We start from the raw sequence: 21,703 nt of genomic DNA on the forward strand, positions 1-21,703 counted from the left end.
CTTGATAGGTGACCTGAGCCTAATCTTCAAGATCCATGTGGTAAAAGGAAAGAACTGACTTCCACAAGTTGTCCTTTCACCTTCACATGTGTGTGCATCCATACATACACACACACATACTACAAATGAACACATTCATGCATACATACACACACTACAAATGAACACATGCATGCATACATACACATACATTACAAATGAACACATGCATGCATACATACACATACACTACAAATGAACACATGCATGCATACATACACAAACACACTACAAATGAACACATGCATGCATACATACACACACACACTACAAATGAACATATGCATATAAACATACACACACTACAAATGCACACATGCATGCACACACACACTACAAATGAACACATGCATGCATACATACACACACACACTACAAATGCACACATGCATGCATACATACACACACTACAAATACACACATGCACGCATACATACACACACTACAAATGCACACATGCATGCATACACACACACACTACAAGTGCACACATGCATGCATACACACACTACAAATGCACACATGCATACACACACTACAAGTGCACACATGCATGCACACACACACACACAAACTACAAATGCACACATGCATGCACACACACACACACACTACAAGTGCACACACATGGGCACAAAGGATAAGAAATAGTATTTTTCAAAAACTCCATGTCAAGTAGTTTACACTACCACAGTTAACTCCTCTCCTTGTTCTCACTGGAGTGCATGTCTAACAAAAGACGCAGGTGAAGGACTGGTGCTCAGCCGCTTCCTCTCAATCATGGAGGACACAGCACCTGGGTGTGCACCAGGCAGGGACTATGAGTCTTGTCCTTTGTGAAACTGACCAACCATTAAATATTGTGAGAATGCATTCTGCTTGAGTCCGACCCTACCCACTCTGATTTAGGTTGCAACTTTGAAAGCTCCCAGGTCTGGTCTGTAAAAGTGAGCGTCCATCCTGGAGAAGGGCTGGTCTGTTATCTCTGAGGAATTCAGACAGGGGAGTTGCTTCTTGGACTTCAGAAGCTCCAATTCAAATTTGAAAGAAGCCCACTTTAAATATTCCACAGACCAAGTATCTAAAGATCTTCTGGACTCAGGGAGCACAATCTCGTGCCCATTGCCCATGGGACCAACAGTGACAGCATGTGTGCAACAGCCATACACAGTGTCTGCTCCTCAGTCTGACCCATGAGCTGTTCTTCAGTGTCAGCACTAGTGATGGACTTGTAAATTGTGCTTCAGACTGACTCTTCCATTGTAATTTCCAGGCTCATTTCCCATAGCAAATGTTCTTTAACTTAGGTTTTGTATGTTAATAGATCACTGTTGTCATGTGAACTGGACATAGTATCCCCCAGGATACTATGATCTCTCATATTTTAGGCAACATACTCTGGCTGTCAGCGAAGCTTCTGCCTCACAAGCGTGCACAATCCCGGCACAGTGACACACATCTGTAACCTTAGTGCTGGGTGATCAGAGACAGGTGGATTCTCAGAATTCTTTTGCCAGCAAGTCTAGCCAATCAGTGATCCCTGTTCTCAATGAGAGATCTTGTTCCAAAAAACAACATGGAAAGTGATAAAGAAAGATATCCACCATCCACGGCTAGCTTCTGGATATGCATACACATATACATACATATGTACCAGCATGAACATGTAAACACACTTACATATCACACACATACACACACACACACACACACACACACACACACACACACACACACACACACACACACACACACACACACACACACACACACACACACACACACACACACACACACACATTGGCTGGCTGTACATGACATTGCCTACAGTTACAAGGTCCAGTAGAATTTAAGATCAACTGGGTTTAACTTGCTTTTATTATGGGCCAGAAGTCACTATCCAATCTTAATTGACAATTAGAAGAGAGAACATTCCAGAATCCTTGTAACCATCCCTAGCTCTCAGAAAGTCTTGTAATCAGAGATTCTTCTTTATGTCTGCCTTAATTTACTCCCACAGGCCATTAATTGGTGTCATGTGGCTGAGATCTCCATGGAAGTTTCTATAACTTTCATCTAATTAGGCACGTGGAGGCTGGGTTTAGAATGTATTATTAATTTTGTGGACTGTATGTTGTAGTTAAATGACTTTACACCACCACTTAAGATTTTAAAACTGAAAGAACAGAAAAGAAGACGTATGTAAAATGGCTAATTGAAAAGTCTTACTTACATCATTTATGCAAAATAGTTGTAGACAACCAGAACATCCACACACAAGCTCGTTAAACATTCCTAGTATCAAAGAAGCCTGGGACATCTCTGGAAAGACAGCTATGAAATGTCTATTTCCTAAGTCTCTGAGAGGCAAATGATCACAGCCAATGCTATAGCTCATGATCCATTCATGAATATGGTGGCATCTGCCCCACCACGCTGTCAATGGCCTGCTGACTCACCAGGATAATGGGTTCTGAAGTTTATGGTGAGCTCCAGAAGCTTTGTGGCTCCTCTGGAAACCCAGATGCCAAACTCAACAAGATTTCTTACAAGATTGATTGTGTTCTGCAAAATTCCTAGAGACTGCCGTTGCAAACTTCCTGCAGACTCCTGGACTGTGAAGTTGCATTACAAAATGTTTCCCTGCCAGAACACAATAGCCCACTGGATCGTTCTTTCAGTATCCCAGTGAACACGTGTAATTGGAAAGAGAAGGACTTCAAAGTAATAGTGAGTTTAAAGGGAGCCATATGTTCTTTAGGCAGTTAAATTGAAGTAGAAATAAGTTGATCACTCTTATTATTTTGTACAGCAAAGTTTCTGGTGTTCTGAGACCTTTCTTACAGCTACTTTTGACCATATGCATCTTTTTAACATCAACATTTTTCTGAAATAGTATTAGAAAGTAATATATCCTTAAATATTTGAAAACATACTTAAGGCAAATTGAGAACATATATTTATACTAATATTCCACTCAGTACCATTCTTTTTATGAATGACTATTAAGAGAAGAATCCTCCAACAGGTTAAGCAAAAGATACAAGAGTGATAAATGACTTTTGTTTACAATGGAGAAACTAGAACGAAGAAGTCATCCTAGATGAATAAGATATGAATGGAACAGTTCAAAGCAAGTATTTAATGAAGTTTACAAAGCTCGTACATACATACACTTACGTGCATGTGTGTGTGCGTGAGCGCTCATGGATGCTTTTGGGTGTGTCTACGTGTGTTTGGTGCTCAGTCACGGCAGCTGGAAAGTGGGTATCAGGAGCTGGCTTTACAGAGGCTTATGAGACAGCTGACCTGAGGAGAACAAAACTTGGGTTCTCTGCAAGAGCAGCACTTGATTTCTAGCCCCTGAGCTATACTCCAGCCCCTGAAAGCAAGTTTTTGAGAAAAGTTTCCAAATCTTAGGGAAGTCCTAAAATATAGTAAATAGAGGAAATTATAGTGTGTGTGTGTGTGTGTGTGTGTGTGTGTGTGTGTGTGTGTGTGTGAGTAAGAGAGAGAGAGGGTGGGGAGGAGGGAGGAGGGAGGAAGGGGAAAGGGGGAAGGGGAGGGGGAGGTATTTGTTTTTAATTTCATTTACAGGTTGTTTAGGTGTGGGAAGCTGAGCTGTAGTTTCCTTTGATCAGTGGCACACAGAGGATGGACCTAACACGTTTCTCCGTTGTTCCTTTGCAGGTGCACACGTCACTCGCACAGGAGGAAGCTATACTGTGAGTAACAGACGCACTTGCCGCTCCATCTTTGCTCCATACGGACACCACAGCCAGTTAGCCAGACCAACTTCAGAGACTACACTCATTAGTACTCGATCTTAATTAATTATCTGCTATGAATCTAGTAATGTTTCCTTTAGAGAAAGCGGAAGCCATCAATGTACAAACAATAGATTTACTCAAATAATCTCTCCTGGTGGCCAAGTTCCCTGTCAAAAGCTTTCTTCTTCCCTTCTTCTCTTTCGCGCATGCATGCGTGCCCCACCACCACCACCACCACACACACAAAGGGATATGAATGGCGGCTGGAGAGATGGCTCAGAAGTTAAGAGCAATGGTTGCTTTTCCAGAAGATCCAGGTTCAATTCCTAGTACTCATATGGTGGCTCGCAACCATCTGTAACTCCAGGCCTTCTGGCTTCCATAGACACCAGGCATGTGATGTACGTATATACATGCAGGGAAAACACCCATACACGTAAAATAATAAAAAATTTAAAAAAATAAAAAATTGAAAAATAAGACAAATAGCGACTTGTAGAATCTCATTGTCTAATGCAAATAGGCCTTAAATTTATGGTCTTCCTGAACTGGCCTCTGAAGTGCTGAGATCACAGGGATGCATCAAAGGAGGGATTTAATCCTCCATCCCTTGTACAGAGGATTGGACCAATGGCTTCATACATACCAGGTTAACCCTCTGTACAGAGCTATATCTCCACCCTCAAAGGATATGTGTAGTTTATTATTAGTCTGTGGGTGTGGGCATAGTGTGCTTTGCCCACCTACTGTGTCATTTTGGAGGCAGGGAACAGCTTTCAAGTGCCTATTCTCTACACGGTGGGGTCCAGAGGTCAAACTCAGGTGGTCAGACTTGCATGGAAGCTGAACTGTCTTGCTGGCCCAGTGATTGTGGTTTTGAGTATTGAACCCAGAGCTTCACCTGTACCCTCCTGACTCATTCCATTTATTTAAAAAACAAACAAACAGAAAACCCCATAGGTAAAAAATAAATATTGTGAATATATTTTTCTTTCATTGGTTTCTTTTGCTTTCGGTGGTGAGAATGAGACGAGCCTCAGATTGTAATTCCTCCTCTGCTCCTTTTTCCACGTAAAAAAATGAAAAGGATAACCAAGTCTTCCTGAGACTCATGGCTTGTTCATTTTCCTCTAGTATAGTCATGAGATGGTGCACATGTCTCTGATCTAGAATGCCACAGCTACGACCAACCTCTGCTACCAATGACATGACATCATCTGCTATTCATGTAACATGAACAGGACATTTTATTTATATACCTAGGTTATTTGGCCAGTGAATTCAGATTATGTATTATATAGATGACTAATTATTGATTTAAAAAATTTGACTTACCTGTAAAAGCACTGTTCAAAGAAGTCACAGATAAGAAACACTTTTTCTTGTGACACAGACAAATAAAAGGCATGATAAAGGAACCAATTACAATTTCCAAAAAAAAGATCTTTGTTTCTACTCGAAAATGTGAATATGTAATATGAAATGTTATGCTCATTGACTAAGACCTAAAGGCAAAAGTTATTTTAAATATGAACACTATATAGGGTAAATGTCAAAATATTATAAGATATTTACAACACTTAGAAGCCAGTAAGTAAAACAAAGATGTCTTCAACCCTCTCAGTTGTTGCAATTATTGATCTCTTAGATTATCTCCATATTTCCCTTCTCAAATATTCTTTATTTTATTACAGAAATATGCCTTCAGTGAAGCAGAGCACATTTAAGATAAAGCCTATACAACCAGAACAAAATGAAGAAATATAAAAGGCCAACCTTTATTCCACTTTGAACAAGTTTGTGAATATCCAAGTAAGGCTCCTTGAACAGTTCTCCTTCTGGGGTTAGAATCTTCACGTAGCCTTCCTTCTCTAGAATGAAGAGCCGATGGGAGCCATCCCCGCTGTGCACAGCACTCACAGGCTGCCGCAGCCCACTCATGACCTCCTGGACACAGAGGCAGTTGTGTTTGTGTTTTCTAAGCAAACCAGAGAAAACCAGTCAGTCCCCCTTCTGATGGAGGGGCAAAGGGGTGCATCCAGCTTCACCAAGGTTTGTTTCCTCCAAGAACCAATGGTTTTGGAAATCAGGAAGGACTGCTAACCCGAGCATCATTTTGCTAAGTCCTACCATCTTTTCAAGGGAAAAATAACACGATATCCTTTTCCCAGAAAGTAAAAGTGAGAATCCAAATGGTTTATCCTGAAATGTCATTAGCTCATTAGCTCATCTTTCAGTGACAATAATTAAAATTTGCTTTTACTCATGATAATGAGCCTTTATGAGAAGACATTTAAGGAGAATGTTCTAAGATCTATTTATATAAAGAAAAACTGATTTGCTAATAAGTGCTGAATATTTCCATGGTGCCATAAAGCTAGCGACAATCATAAAATCCAAGTTGAACACTGTGCCCATAAAATTCCCATGAGTCACAGAGAAGCCAAGCTCATAACATAGGATTAGGAGTCTAAGTATTAAATGCACTTAAGCTATAATTTTAGGAGAGCAAACTGCTATGAAGGAAAATGACCTTAATGCATGTGGAGTCTATAGCTCCTGAGCATAAGTATATATAGGCGTGTTGCTGTCAAAACCATGGATTTGTTTTTTTTAAGAGTAAAGAGGAGAGAGAGAGAGAGAGAGAGAGAGAGAGAGAGAGAGAGAGAGAGAGAGAGAGGGAGAGAGAATAGAATTTTACAGACCTGCTGATTCCCCCCACTTTCTCGTAGTCTTCCATCTGGCCCAAGTAGTTAGATGCTGGTCCTCTGACTTGCTTTCTCGGGAAGTCTGGAAAGCATAACCCAGCATCTTTTCTTGCATAGTAAAAGCAAAATTCATCAGCAGTTGTTTGAAGAAGCCCTTTAAACAGACACGTAGGAAGACTCATTAGGACCGTGAAGTCTAGCAAAACCAGCTCACTTGAAAGATGGGGCATATGGCCAGAGACGTTTTTTAGAGACTGTACGAATAATACCAGGGAAACCCAGACTACAGCAATATGAAAGAAAAAAGCATAGAAGGAGGGATTGAGATGCCCTTTTCTTCTTGAAACACATTTCAGAGTTCCAATACAAGTATAATTTATGCTGAGTACTTTTAAAAGACTTATGTATCCATCCATATGGTGTATATGTGTGTTCCTTCATGAGTTTATATGCACTGTGTATGTGCTGGAGTCTGAGGGGACCAGAAGGGCATCAGATCCCCTGGAACTGGAGTAAGAGACAGTTGTGAGCTTCCAATTTGGTGCTGGAAACTGAACCTAGATCCTCTGCAAGAGCAGGAAGTGATGTTTACCACTGAGCCATCTTCTCCAGGCCCTGTTCTGGTTACTTGAAAGGCTATATGAAAGGCATGTTATAAAAGCCCAACGGTAAATCTTACTGCATTTTTTTTTAAATCTTAAAGTTCCTGTGTTGACTCTCCTCGAGCTTCCTCACTGATCCCAGCTTACATCTGTGAGCTGACCTCATTGCTAATTAGTCTAATTTTTCTACAGTACTAAATACCTTCCTAAAAAGAACACATGACAAGTAGTCTATTGTTTGCTAATTCTCTTAATGCAATGCATTCACAGGGAGATAACAAGAATCTCCATATTAAATTAATGACCCACTGTGCAATCTTTAAGCAAGGAATTGATGCTAGGAGTCAGCATCTCATCTCAAGTATTTTGAAGGCTTTTTTTTCCTTGCACTTTCCCCCTAAAGGATAATGATAGTATATATTTAAGTGATCTCTTCTATCCTCTTAAGAAGACAAGCTGACACCCACCTGAACAAAAGCATGATAGATTACACAACAGATTTACTAAGCAGGTGGTAAGATAAAGATTTTTTTCATGTTATATTAAAATTGGTTTGTGTGTGTCCACACGCGCATGTGTGTGAGCACAGATGGAAGTGTACAGGTCAGAAGCCAGCATTTGGTGTTTTCCTTGACTGTCCCACTCCTTAGTCTCTCAGTGACCGTGAAGCTCCAGAATTCCATGATACTGGCCACCTAGTGAGCACCAAGGAGCCTCCTGTCTCACTCTCCACATCTCTGGGGTTGCCCCTCATGCCTCTGTGCTCAGCTTTTTACATGCATACTGGGGATTGATCTCTGGTCGCTATATAGCAGGCACTTTACCAGCGGAATCATTCTCCCAGCCCCGGGGTCTGCAATAATTTTTATAAGTACAGGTCTCCTTGTGTATGAAATTAAAAGCTTTAGGCCAGAGGGAAAATACAGAAAAATTTGACATCTATATTTGAGGTAATAAGATCCTGGTTTTATTGTGCTTGTCACTAAGATTGCATCTGTATTCTAAGTACACTTTTATCAGGATCTGGGCTAAGGATATAAATGCTGGAGTAATTGCCCAGCAACTCAAAGCCCAGGCTTGATATTAACACTGCAAACAAACAAACATACACACGAAACCTCTGCTTGATCTGTTTTTATCAGAGTCAGCTCGGGCAAGAGTCTTTAATGATCCAGAAAAAGGTCTCTCGCCCGCTTCTCTTTACTATAGTGAAGTTCTCTTTTTTACATTACGACTTGATTTTTTCACTTTGCCTGCTAGTCTTGGGATAAAAGCATCAGATAACTTAGTCGGAGTTTAAAAATCATATAACAAATTCAGGTTTTGTATTAATTTCTAAGAACAAGATTTGGAGCTCAGCCAAGCAAGGTTTATTGATAGAGTTTGCAAGACACTCAAAGCTCTCTTCCAGTGAGCTTGACCTGGGTCAGCCCAAACCTCTGAACAAACCAACCTTGGGGTGAAAGTGTCCCATGTGATAAAGTATGGGATACATTTTGACCTCATTTTTGGGTGAAATATATTCCCTTAAATTGTTGACAGGACTCTTCAAGAGCAATTTCTGTTTAGGCTGTTGGGAAATGGGGAAGGCCAGAAAAAGTGTGTGCCCTCAAGGGTGTATGAACACAGGTATACAGGTTTCTGTATGTGCCCTCAGAAGGTGTGTGTACACAGGTATGCAGGGTACTGTGTGTGCCCTCAGGGATGCAGGGGATGGGAAAGGAACCAGAGGATGCTCTTTAGTAGGGGCAATGAGGAGGTTTTCTTCCTTTGAAAATCTGGTACCATCAGATACAGAAAGGAACAGAGAGTTTATTCATCTTCAGGAATTCACTGTAAAACATAAGTTTCTCCGCTCACTCTTCAGTGGTGAGCACCTAGTTGAAAACTAAAAATACTAAAAATAAGTCTGTTTGAGTAAAAATTTAAAAAAAAAATGAAGTTTGCTTTAAAAGCAATTGGGTATCTACAAACTCGTACCACTTTGAGAGGAAATTAATAAATGCAAGAAACTATCTGAAAGCACTTTTAAGAGCAGTATATACTGGGAATAAATATTAGGAAATGAGAATAATTTTCTAATAGAATATCTTAGCATTAAAGGATAAAGTATCTTCTTAAACTTGTATATTTAGATGTCCTGATCCCTTTGGCCAAGCACACACCTTTGGTTGTAGGAATTCACCGGAGAGCCTTTTACTGAAGGTATGTGTTTAGCTTGGCCTGAATCACCACACTGGTCAGGTCTACAAATGCAGAAATACTTGAGTATTCTTTTAGCTGTATTTGCTAAACCCTTGGTTACTAATCAAGTATTCAGACTTCATAGCCATTTTCCAAGATGGTGAATCCAACCCTCTATTCCACACAGCATCCTATAAAAATACTGGCCTGGGAAATACTCCCCAGAGTGTACTAACTTTTCCAATTTATTTCTCATTATGTGTTTTTGAGACGTTATCTTTTACCCCTATGTTCATCCATCTTGATACTGGAAAGGGGAGGAGCTGCTGAGGCCTGGGAAGAAGGGGAGGAACCTCTGAGGCCCTGGGAGGACGGCTTTCCATGTGTCCATTCTGTACCTCCAGCCTTTCTCCCTGGGACTAATAAGACACATGTGTTAGGTATCTGATGGAGTCAGAACTGGGGAAACTCAATGGACTCAAACCCTTGACCTTGGCCTCATTAGCCACAGGATTAAACCAATTGAACTAATTGGGTACAGACCTTTCACACGGCTGGAACTGACTGCTGGGACGTGACTGTCTAGAAGTGATAAAAATCATTACAATAATAGGTACAAAGAATAAAGCAATGCCAATGGATGTCTCTATGTGCCTTTCTCAGAGTGTATTATACCAGCTTTAATGAACACAAAATATCTATTTGGCTCATTCAGGCCAAAGAAAGACCCACAGGGTCTTTCTGGATTTGGGCACTGAAGAAATTTTAGGAAATTGCCTTTCTCAGTGAGTCCACAAGTGGAGAACATTTTGATTGATAGTCTAGAGAAATGCACAATTTTACTGCTTTTAAATCTCTTTTCTACATTTTAGGAAATAAGGAGCTCCTGATTTTATTTATCTATCAGAATTTTTTACAAAGCACATTTCTTAGGTTTTCGTCCTCTTCGAGATTTTGATTTGTAGAAAGAAGAGGGCATTGGTAGGAGCAGCTGGGGTGCTGTGATCCAGTTTCTTATAAAATGAAATCTCAAAGTTGTCTTTGTAATCAGCTCTAAAGCCCCAGTGAGCCAGAAGCTGGGCAGGGGCTGGTTGGGAGGACTTGTGCTTCGTTCATTGTTCATCACACCTTAGGAAATGGTACCCTACCTGCTAGAACTCAGACCGGCTAATAAATCAATGACCATAAATGCCTCAAAAAGTGTGTGCTATTATGACTCACTTCGGGATCAAGTATTTAAAAGTACTATCAGCTTGTGACCTAAGGAAAGGCTGTCCCTCTAAGGCTTGCTGCTAAACTCTCCCTGGGTCTCCGCAGCACTCTCAGGCTCTCTCCACCTCTGGAGTCTAGCTTTCATGTGGGTTATCTTTCAAGGCAGCCTGGGTGGCCGAGAAGAGCACTTGACATCTTGATGCACTTCAGCAGCTTTACATATACACAAACTTTGTAGAAAAATAAATTTGTCATTCGTCACCACATACGCTGATCTGGGAAGTGACGCACTTGCAGTTCGGGCCCAGGGCGGTTTGCTGGGCTCTATCTTTCGGTTGCTCTTGTAGACTTGTTTTGCTATTGTCAACACTAAAATAACTTCGACTGTATAAAGACCACCATGGGGGAGTCTGTGGATCTAGCATGCTGCGTTTGCTATGAAGTGATAAAGTTAAATGAAGATGCCAAGCGCTGGTATCAGTTTCAGCTAATGGTTGTAAAGGCAGGAAGTCTGCCACAAACCCCAGGCTTTCCAATCTGTTATCACTTCTCTGTGGGCCAAGGAGCTACTGTGAGCAGTTCCACTTTGCGTTGAGGAATGTGATAAAGGGGGATACAGATAGTTTAAGAAAGGTCAGAAACATGGCTACAGTTTATAAAAACAATACTATTCTCACATCCAGACAGAGTTAGGTACATATCATGCTATAGGCAAAAGCAAGCAGACCTAAAGTGTTTATTATTTATAAGAGAGTTCTATCAATTTTTTTTCTCTATTTTTTGTGAGTCTGAAAAGTACTAAGATGTGTATAGCACTTTCCAAGAACCACCTGAGTCACAGCCTGCTGCACTCAGGCTTGCCTCTTTCTTAAATACCATTTAGTTTTATAAATGGTTCATCGGATTGATTTACGTGTGAACTTTTACGTGTGAACTAGTACTAAGAACCTGTCTTGTTAAATTATGTTCTTCCTTCATGTTTATTTCTCTAATTAAAATGACAACTGCACAATTTATAAATGTGTGTGTGCCTCTGTTGTGTGTAGTGTATGTGTGTGCGCATGCGTGTGTATGAAATGGCTAGCAGTTAATGTCGGGTATCTTCCTCAATCCCTTTCCATCTCACTGAACCATACAGACACCTACTCTCAAGCAAGCTCCCGGGATCTGCCTGTGTCTGCGTTCCCTTCCCTCGGTTTCACATGCTCATGGCTATGTGCGCCTTCCTCCCACACACNCCCCCCCCCCATGGATGCTGAGGATCTGAACTCAGTCCCTCTGGCATTTGTGGCAGGTACTTTGCCGACTGAGCTGCCCTCGTCCTAGGTTATACATTTTTGATGGTGCCCGTGTTAATTCTATGTTTATTAGGGTCTGGAATGTGATGGCAACCTGGTGTCCTGTGACACCCTGTGCAGAAGAGCTTCACAGCAAGTCTGTTGTTTTCTCGTCATACAGCATTGATTAAACAGGAGAGTTGGGTCTCAGTTTCTCTCTCTGTCTAGAGGACAGGACTTCAGCGTTCTACCCACTGCATGGTTTCTAAGGCATGAATTAGCCACTGTATGTGAAATGCTTGGTTAGATGTCACTTTTGGGAATTCATACTCACACTTTATCCAAAGAAATATCTATAAAGCCACTGGTGCTCCCTTATCCGGGGCCGGTTATATATTAGAGGGAGAGACTGTCCTACTCATGCTGGTAGATTACAAAAAAAAAAAAAAAAAAAAAAAAGGTTCTAACAGGAAATGTTTGTTGTTGCTGGGGGTATAATTCAGAGGGTAAAAATGAAAAGACAGAAAAGGTTTTACTGATAATAACCGAGCCTGTATAAAGTTATGCTGATAATCCAATGTGTAAAAATTTTACCACTTAGGATTTTACCAAGAAACTTAACCCCATTAGAACAAAACCAAACTGTCAGCTCAAACTGCAGTGCTCTCTTCCACGGCAATAAAAAGGAAGAGTTTGGGAAAGCTGGTTATGACGTAAAATAAGAAGGAAAAGCACGATTTACAACTCCTGTAAACAAACCTTGAAGGACAGGGATCTTATAAGGGCTCTTAGTAATGTTTTAACTTCTGCGTATTTGTTTGTTGTTTGAATTTTGTGTCGTATTTTTTTGTTTTGTTTTGTTTTGTTTTGTTTTGTTTTGTTTTGTTTTGTTTTGTTTTTACCTGGAATATGGCCTCGGCAAGTATAAAAGAATTCTTTGCAGTAGTCCTTGCAGAGAAGCGGAAGTGCTAGGTCCCCATCCAGGACATCTCTTTCAGGTGTGTAGAAGAGGCTCTGGGAATGGGGGGAGCAGGGAGCGCATTGGATCTCCTCCAGCAGCCTGCTGCATTCTGAGTTGTTGGTGGCAGAAAAGATCTGAAAGCCACAAATCAAATCGGAAACACATCTCGTTAGTCATGCAAAACGTGAGCTCTGTCAGGTTTTCTCCCCTCCCCCGACCCCCACCCTTCAATCATGGGAGCATAGAAGTCGAATTCAGAGAGGAAGAGTGACTTTGTCACAGCATACAGTTTCTCAGAAGGACACACGTTATCTCTGAGGCCAGAGTAGGGAGACGAAGGTCAGAGGAGGACACACAGAAGCTCTTCTTGTCACTGCAAATCCAAATGTGTGGATTTGTCCTTCTGCTGTTAAATCGAAACGTTTATAGACTGTGGAATGCTTGCTCCATTTCCTCTGACCCAGAGCATATATTGAATCGTATTTACCTTAAAAATTAGATACCTTTACCCAAGTGTGTCCAAAGTGTGATTTAAAGACATGGCTCATCCGTGTCATGAATGAAAAGTATATTTAATTCTTAAAACCCCTTATATGATTTCAAAACTGTGCTTAAATAGCATCCTGGTAAGATTCTACTTGTTTTCAATCTGCAGACTACACTAGGCACTGCCTTTTGTGTTTTATAAAAACACCCCAAGCTGAACCAAACAGGCTTAAGACTCATTTTTAACATTCATTATATCTTAGCCAGGAAAAAATTTCTAGCTAGCTCCCTAGACATTTTATATGCATGATAGATATAGAGTTAAATGAACATGCTCTTGTATAGTGAGTAGTGAATTTTAGTGGAAAAGAATACTTTTATCATTATTCACTCAATGATATGTCCTTTATATATCAGATCAATTCAAAGGACTTGATGATTCCTTGAGTTAATAACTTGTAGGTAGTTCGGGTCTTAGCATCAGTGTTCACTTGAAAACCTGATTTGAGGAAGCCTTCAGCAAGTATAAGGGATAGTATTAGCATAATATCTAAGAAATAAAATTAATGCTACCTAAATCAAGCACTAGTTTCCCCATGTGCACACTACAATATGCCACAGCATGTATTTATTTTATAATGTTTCCATGTAGACTTCTCCTTGAATATTTCTCTGGAACAATGCCTTAAAATTAAAAGTTTGAAACTTTGGGAAAATGTTTAGCTCTTTAAAACAGGTATTTATTTTACATGTTAAGGTAATTTGGATAAATAATCTAGCCAGTGTTTTTCTGGATTACAACATCACAAGGGTCTTAAAAGAAAACCTATTCCTAAAGGACAAGGTGGTTGAAAATCAAATTGCTCTGAGTATTTCAGAGTCTAAAGAGGCTACTCTAGTTCAGAAAAAAAACATGTGTATATTATAACTACTTAGAGTATTCAAGAGTTATTAATCATAGTTGCATTTACATTTTAATTTTTATCAGTTTATTTAAGTGACAAGTGACTAAATGGTCCAAGTTTTCTAAAAGAAAACATACACCAGACACTTAAAATTTGCATTCCAAGAATGTTTTTAATGTCTTTTATTGACCAGCTTGGAGACCTCACAAGATCTATTCAGTGTACAGCTTGGTTCTGTTTGTTTCTCATATAGCAAACCCCCGAGAACTAAGCAACAGCAGGGAACTGAAGCCACCTCTTCTGCTCCCAGAAGACTGGGCTGTACTTACCTTTGCTTTTATGGAGATGATCTGTGTTGCCTTTTTTTTTTTTTTTTTTTTTAATAGCTAATACAGAATGATCCCATGTCCCCTCCCAGCTGCTCTTCAGGAAGAGCTTGCTTTTAATGCCTAAAGAATTTTGTCTTTTACAATTTTTGGAATGTGTCCTGCCCACAAGATCCCTCATCAAAAGTCTCACAAATAGGGTTCAATAAATTATTTGAAATCAAGTAGAATATTATTCTTGTTAAAGTTTGACGCTGTTCCGGCCCAGCAGGATGGGAACATTTTACTCTGTGTGAGGTCTGCAGTATAAACACCTATTTGAAGATAGATAGAGCCATCATTCTGACTTTGGTTTCAATGAACCAATAGTCTTACTGAAGTCAATTAAACTGACTCAGTTCAAGTAACAACAGTGGTTGAGACCGATGAGTACTGGTGTGCTGTGCGCAGAGGGAGGAGAGCTACCCCCTCTTTTCTTTCTTTCTCCCCTCCAACATGTCCATGCCAGGCATACAGGTACTTAACTTTATGCCTGACATTGCCCTGAAGCTTAAAAAGAAATTTAGATTAATTTCTGGTTTCAATTTTTAAAAACCAAGTACAAAGCCATCAAGTTATAGTGGCTTAGCTAAATATACTTTGGAAATCGTGTAACTCTTGTAAACATGATTACAGCCAGCCTAGGAAGAACCGAGGCTGTGGCTGACTAATCTATAACATTTGGCAGTTCTTCCTTTAATCTTTAGTCAGGGGAAAGTGAAATCTATGCAAGAAAGGTAAGATAAGTTGGAGTCTACAGAAAGCCCATGACTGCAGCTTATCAGCAGAGAAATAGGTGGCAGAGACCCCCTTATATTTCTCTTTATTTATCAAGTAACTAAACAAAGAGGTAAAAGAGAACCCATGTGGGTCCCATAAAAGGAGAAAAGGAGAAAAACATGACAGTATATTAAGATGTAGCTTTAAGATCACTTGGTCCACAGAAAAGCAATTTCTAAAAAATCATATGCCTACAAGACTGTTCAGCTGTTGGGCAGAACACACGCGCGCCTCTGGACTATAGTGCTGGATTATGTCATTAAAGAGTTCAGTTTCAATTTTAGGCTAATATGTAAATAGATCATTGTACGAAGGCAGCTGTTAAAGGGACCCCGGGATGAGTTATTTGTTTAGTTGGATGTGTTCAACAATAGCCTTTGTCCCTGCAAGGGCCAGAGCAAACAAGTGATTGTAAAAGGGCACACTTGAAAACAATTACTTTTCACCCATTCCTTGACAGCTTTGGCTGTGAAACCACCAGGGCAGGGGGGGAGAGAGAGAGAGAGAGAGAGAGAGAGAGAGAGAGAGAGAGAGAGAGAGAGAGAGAGAGGCTGTTCCTCTGTGACTACAAGTTAAGTTTAAGAACTGGAGTATTTTGATAGGGTGTGACAAGAATTAGATCCTTTTAGCATGCTGTATTTAGGGTCTACAACAATTTTGCTAAGACAACACATCCTACTAAATTTTGGCATCTCTTATGCGTTATTGTAGTTAACACATAACATTGTTATATTACCTAACATTATTAAAACCTACAAGGAATTCAAACATACGTACATAGTAATAAAGTCTGAGAGACGGAACTAAATGTTAGCTCACTAAAGCACATTTGTTAGGCACACTCGATCTGCTGAGTAGTTTCTCATTATCTGTTTGTCTTAGAAATTTCTTCCCTCAGGACACTCTGCATAGTACTACTTGTCTTGAAAAGTTGATGAAATGTAAAAATCTTTTCAGGGAGTATTTTTCTTTTGAAAAAATAACAGTAACAAATGGCTCATTAAAATAGCCCTCCATCTCTCTTGTATGCACATTTATAAAATGAAACCCTAACATACATTATAATCCGGGAAGGCTTATGGGGGGGGGGGAAGGGAGACACTGATGTTTATTATAAAATAACATGTTTTACAAACTATTAAAAAGTGAGAACGTAGGTCAAGAATCTATGGGTATGGCTGTACCCAATCTCTGCCTTGAACAATTTGAGTATTGTTTATAAACCACTTGCAACAGAGCAGCACAGGCTGCTGGATCCAACTTGGTCCGCACGTTTTTCCAAACAAATCTGGTGGAGTCTGGTGGAGATTGGAAGGGCTTAGACGGGAACATACACAGCTAACACAGCAGACCTTGCCTAAATAATGATTTTCCTTAAGGTTTTTTTCTAATGTATCTTCCCTTAAGGATTATAATCTACACCCTCCTCCCCCCCAGCCCCCCCCCCCCCAGTCTTCTCTCTCGCCCCTTCTCCTCACTATAGAACAAAGTTTGCATTCCACATGTTTCTGGAAGAGGTCAGCACTGCAGGGGGGCTCTGAATCCTCTTCATATTCGCAGCATACATGACACCCAGGGACACTTCATGGGGAGTATATATTTCTACACCTTTCTCTGAGTTTCCCCCTTGAGGATGGGGGTGGGGACTCCCGGGAGAAGCCTTTAAGATGCTCAGGACTGAGCTGTTTCTGTAGCTTCATTCAATTAGGAGCCTGGGGCTTAATGACATTGTTGTGAATAAAATGCTGGACTATCTGTTCCCCATCTCAGACTACGGCTGCATATGGTAAGAATAAAGAGCGAGCCTCAGCTGAAACCCGCACGAGACAGCTCTCACTCATCTGGGAACAGAGTGGGCCGGACAAACGTTCCCTCAAAAGGCATGGACATTTGGACGGAGCTGGCGACTGGAAGAGAATGATGTTCTCTAGTTTCAGCCATTAGTGAACCAACTAACAAACACAATGGCGGTGTTGTTATTCCCTGGCCATAAGCAACAGGGCGCTGTGTGTGGGCAGCAGTTTAGTAGGGAGGAGGATAAGCCGACCCCTTTTTGTCCTATTGATTTTTTTCCTATTTGCATGACTTGAGCAAATTAAATGATGCAATATGGCTTTTTGTTACAAAACAAAGTGAGAGGTACCACCCAGACACATATGTTGATTCGCAGGAGCTGTTTACATGATAATAGGGTGAAATCTACCGTGAACTGAGCATAAAAATTAGATTCAGCTTGGGCAGTTTTTTTTTTTTTTTTTTTTTTTAGTGCCTGGGCCAGCAAGAGTGGAGCACAAGTTTTCCAAGTGTCTCTCAGACCTTGACAACTGCAGGCTTGTAACAGAGGAATTCTTAATTAAACCTAAAATGGGCAAAGAGAGGGGGAGCAGAGACACCTGATTGTTTATCTCCCCGTGCAGTGATTGTTAATGACAGGATCCCACAGACAGCACACAGCACAGCATCCCATGTAAAAATAAATCTGATGCAGAATCAAGACCAGTGACCTCTTGCACTCGGGGCAGATACTTCTTGGATAAGCTAATCATGCATGGGAAGTTCATATGTCATCACTCAGAAATATGTTTCCAGACAAGATCCTCCTAGACTACGGAGTACCAGTGAAAACCTGCATCCACGATACAAGAAGGAGAAACCACCGCGTAAGAAGGTCCAGCAAAATCTCTCAAGTTCTTCAGTACCAGGAGTTCCCTTCTCCTGACTTAACCATTGTCATGCACGCTAGACCCTTCAGATTGGGTTTAAGATCATAAACCAACAGAGTCCTGAGAGCCTTTATAATTCAATCTGCTCGCTAGTTAGAGCACGTGGAGAAAACTGAACAAATCTTTTTTTGCCCCCAGAAAAGTAAACCGGAAACCACAGCCACCCTAATTTACAGTTCCACCTCACCAAGTGCTCCATTTGATCCAAAATACAGCTAATCCCGATTCTTTTGAAATATTTGCTCAGACCAGGACGCGGGTACCACAAAAAAGTCTCTCTCTATAGATAGGCAAGTTTGACCAGCATCCCCACAACTGACTCCAGAGTAGGAAGAACTATCCATCTGTACACTGCTGAGAACACACACCCAAAACACTTAATCACCTTAGAAAAGTTATCACAACTACCCACAACTACTTATGTTTGGACTCTCTTGCAGTTATCAGCATCTCAGCAAGCTACACGTAAGAGGCAGGGGACTGCCTACCTTGTTCTCCAGACGCCCCAATCCAGGGCTGTCACTCTGCAGGCAGCAAGATACTCGTGGGTAGAAGCCACCACACAGAATCTCTCCTCCACTGAGCAGCTCCAGCTGGGACATCACCCGCCTGTCCCTTCTCTTTAGGCGCTTTGGGGGGTTCCCATTCAGGCACCTTCTCCTTCTCGCTCCGCTCCCTTCGCTCCTTTCCCCAAACTTCGCATCTCCTTCAAAGAAGCCCAGAGCCACGGCCAGCAGTAGCAGCTTAAAGGAGAGCATCTTCAGCATCGTCTGCCCGGAGCAGCAAGGGCAGGACGCGGGAGGATGGGGTGGGGGAAAGGCCACTGCCCAGCAGGGGCACTAGGGCGCAGCTCCAGGAGAGTGCTGCGGGGCGGCGGGACGCTCTTGGGGGCAGAGGGAGGTGGCTGGGAAAGAAAGATGTAGAGCTATGCAACTTTGCCTTAGGGCAGCCGGAGCAGCAAGATAAAGTGCAGATGACACTTGTTCGCAGCCTTGCCAGCGTCTGTTGGGTTAGGGGCTTTCCACAGCGGTTGGGAAGTGGGAGGAGAAGGAGTTGGAAGAAGAGGAGGAAGGAGAGGAGAAGAGAGTCATAGAACTTCGCTTGTCCGCTGAATGGGAGTTGTTTAGGTGAGACAGTAGCAGGAACCGAAAGGGCGGCGGTGGCGGCAGCTGGCCGGGCGGAGGCAGGGTCGGTGCTGGGCTCGCGAGGATGCTGAGGTCTCCTCTGCCGGCGGCTGCAGCTTCTCACACAGCCTCTCATGTTTCGCTCCCTCTTTTCTTCTTCTTTTTAACTAGCGCGCGGGGAGGTGCTGCCACCGCGCGCCCCTTGACGTCACCGGCGCTCGCGCGCCCCCGCCCCGGGATGGGGGAGAGAGGAGGGGGCGGTCCAGGAGCTAGCGCTCGCCGGGGCCCAGGGTGGCCTCCGGCTGCGACGGGGCGGGGACGGAGGAGTCCAGAGGAGAGGGGGGGGAGGGACGGGGAGCCCTCCGAGCCAGCCTCTGGGGCTCGGAACCTGGAACGCAACCGTGCCGGGGTGGGGGTGGCCTGGCCATGATGCCCAGCCTGGTACGTTGCTGCCACTCAAGAAGATGGGGCTGATGCTCCCAGATGGTGTGAGTAAAAGGGGACAACGAAGAGGTGAGAAGGGAGGAATCTTTGCCTGGCTTTGCCCACCGGGTCTGGTTCCCTCAGCCCAGGGAGGGATGGACTCAGTCAGTGGGCTGGAGCTGGCGTCTGGGAGCTTGTCCGTGCCTTTCCCTCTCTGGCAGGCATGAATAAATGCTGCTGGTCTTCAGTGATCCTGGAGATTAAGAGAGGAGAAAGAACCCAGATGCTGCAAGTTTCTTGTGTAGGCTGAGGTGGTTTGGAGACTATTGCAAAGGGCCACCCACAGGTCCTCACTGAAGTTCTTGGAGGCACTGCAGTGGGCACAGAGACACATGTGCTTAGAAGGGTTGGGTATCCCAGAGAGGGCTGAATCTGAGTCCTTCTCCAGGCTTATGCAAGATGGCCTAAAGGGGCCACCTGTACACCCAGACTAAGTCGTCTGGAAGACACCTGTAGATATCTCAAACTGGCTGTACTGTGTGCATTTATAAAGTACATGTTACGCACACACCCCTGGGCACAAACTTTCTGGTGTGCAAATATAGAAGAGGAAGAATTTAATCTCCTATGTAAAGTATAGAAACACAAGCCCCACACAACTCTAAAAGTACAAATAAATTTCCCTTTTCCCTAACTGGATAAGTTCTGCTTAGAGCATTTCTAGAAGGATGTCCATATTATTAAGAGCTATGATTTCACTTTTACTGGAGCCCCGTGGCATTGGAACAAACTTCCCAGGAGCTGCACACGAAATGTGACATGTGCTTTTTTTTTTTTTTTTTTTTTTTTTTTTTGTCTATTTGGGAACTTCACAGGGAAGCTGATTTCCTGGTAGATGGCTTCTGATGAGGGGATAAGGCTGTTTTTCCCATTTTGGCAATAGAGGAATGTTCACCATATTTGGAAACAGATTTCATGAAGCCCCAGTGAAAGTTGGTGGAGGTTGAAGCTGGTAACTGATGGCGTTTAAAGTGCTATCAGAGGCTGGGTGAGCCTCATCCCTGGATGCTGGATTACATTTTATGTGTGAAGTTAAGAGTTTCTAAAGCAAGAGAAGTGTCCTGTTAGAATAAACCTAAAGGCTGCACAGACATTTGGCTTAGCCCCCAGCTTTAGCAAATGCCCCGCCCCCCAAGCCCTCCAGACTGCCCTGCATCACTCTGGACCTGTTACTGAAAAAACTACTCTGGTCCCCGTGGCTAACATTCATCCTGCCTAGAAGTCTTTGGATATCAAATACATCACACTAAGGATTTTAAGACTTTGAAAAGTCTCACGTTTGAAGCTCTTGATATGAGTTCTATCAAAAACAAGCTTCTGGCATAATTCCTTGTAATTCAGATCCCAGAACCCGTCTACATGGGTTTAAGGTTTTTAATTCCTAAATTCTGGTTTAATGTCTTTCCCTAAAATGAAAATCCTTCTAAAATATGTCAGTTGTTCAAGCTTCCACTCCTAAGTGATAAATTCATGTTAATACTGTTGGGTCAGGGACTCTGTGCTGAACACTTCCAGGTTAAGCCCACTTGACATAAATCAATACTGGGTTTTAGAAACTTACGATTCTGTTATAAGGTATGATCCTAAATGTCAAGGGGCAGAACATTTATAAATGATCTAAAGGAGACAAAGTTATTTCCTTCTTTACTTCTTAGGACAAAGTCTTTGGTATCAAAGACTGACCTTTAAGAATGACCTTGAACTATTGATGCTCCTACATCCACATACTTAGTGTCAGGATCGTAAACAAAGACCATTATGCCTGCTTGAGGCAGTGCTCAGAAGAAGACCCCAGGGCTTCTGGAGATGATTCTCTGATATACTCATGGACAGGTACCTAGTCCATTCATCATCAGAGAGCCTGTCTCAGGCTGTTGATAGGGGCAGATGCAGAGACCCACAACCAAACATCAGGCAGAGAGCAAGCCCAGGTTAGAAATCTCTTTTGGTTCCCTTCCCTTTCAGCTTGGGAGTTCAGGGAATCCCAGGGAACCCAGAGGAGGAAGGGAGGAGGAATTGTGGGAGCCAGAAGGGTCAAGGGCACCAGGAGAGTATGGCCTGAGGAATCTACTAAGGAGGGCTCA

General features: G+C 42.2%; 1 protein-coding gene across 2 annotated transcripts in view; it reads right to left on the reverse strand.

Moving 5' to 3' along the window:
• Hhip (hedgehog interacting protein) overlaps window positions 1-19,270 on the reverse strand; it is a 90,413-nt gene extending 71,143 nt beyond the window's left edge. Inside the window, exons 1-4 of one of the 2 annotated variants that reach the window (XM_021170103.2) lie at window positions 18,501-19,270; window positions 12,695-12,887; window positions 6,515-6,671; window positions 5,586-5,787 (exon numbers count right to left, since the gene is read on the reverse strand). In XM_021170103.2, the coding sequence (XP_021025762.1) occupies window positions 5,586-5,787; window positions 6,515-6,671; window positions 12,695-12,887; window positions 18,501-18,779 (831 nt within the window). In that variant the 5' untranslated portion in view covers window positions 18,780-19,270. The remainder of the gene's footprint in view (window positions 1-5,585; window positions 5,788-6,514; window positions 6,672-12,694; window positions 12,888-18,500) is intronic. The other variant, XM_029480876.1, reaches the window with a different exon arrangement.
• Between the last annotated feature and the right edge of the window lie 2,433 nt (window positions 19,271-21,703).

This window comes from Mus caroli, chromosome 8 (assembly GCF_900094665.2).
Source record: "Mus caroli chromosome 8, CAROLI_EIJ_v1.1, whole genome shotgun sequence".
Lineage (NCBI taxonomy): Eukaryota > Metazoa > Chordata > Mammalia > Rodentia > Muridae > Mus > Mus caroli.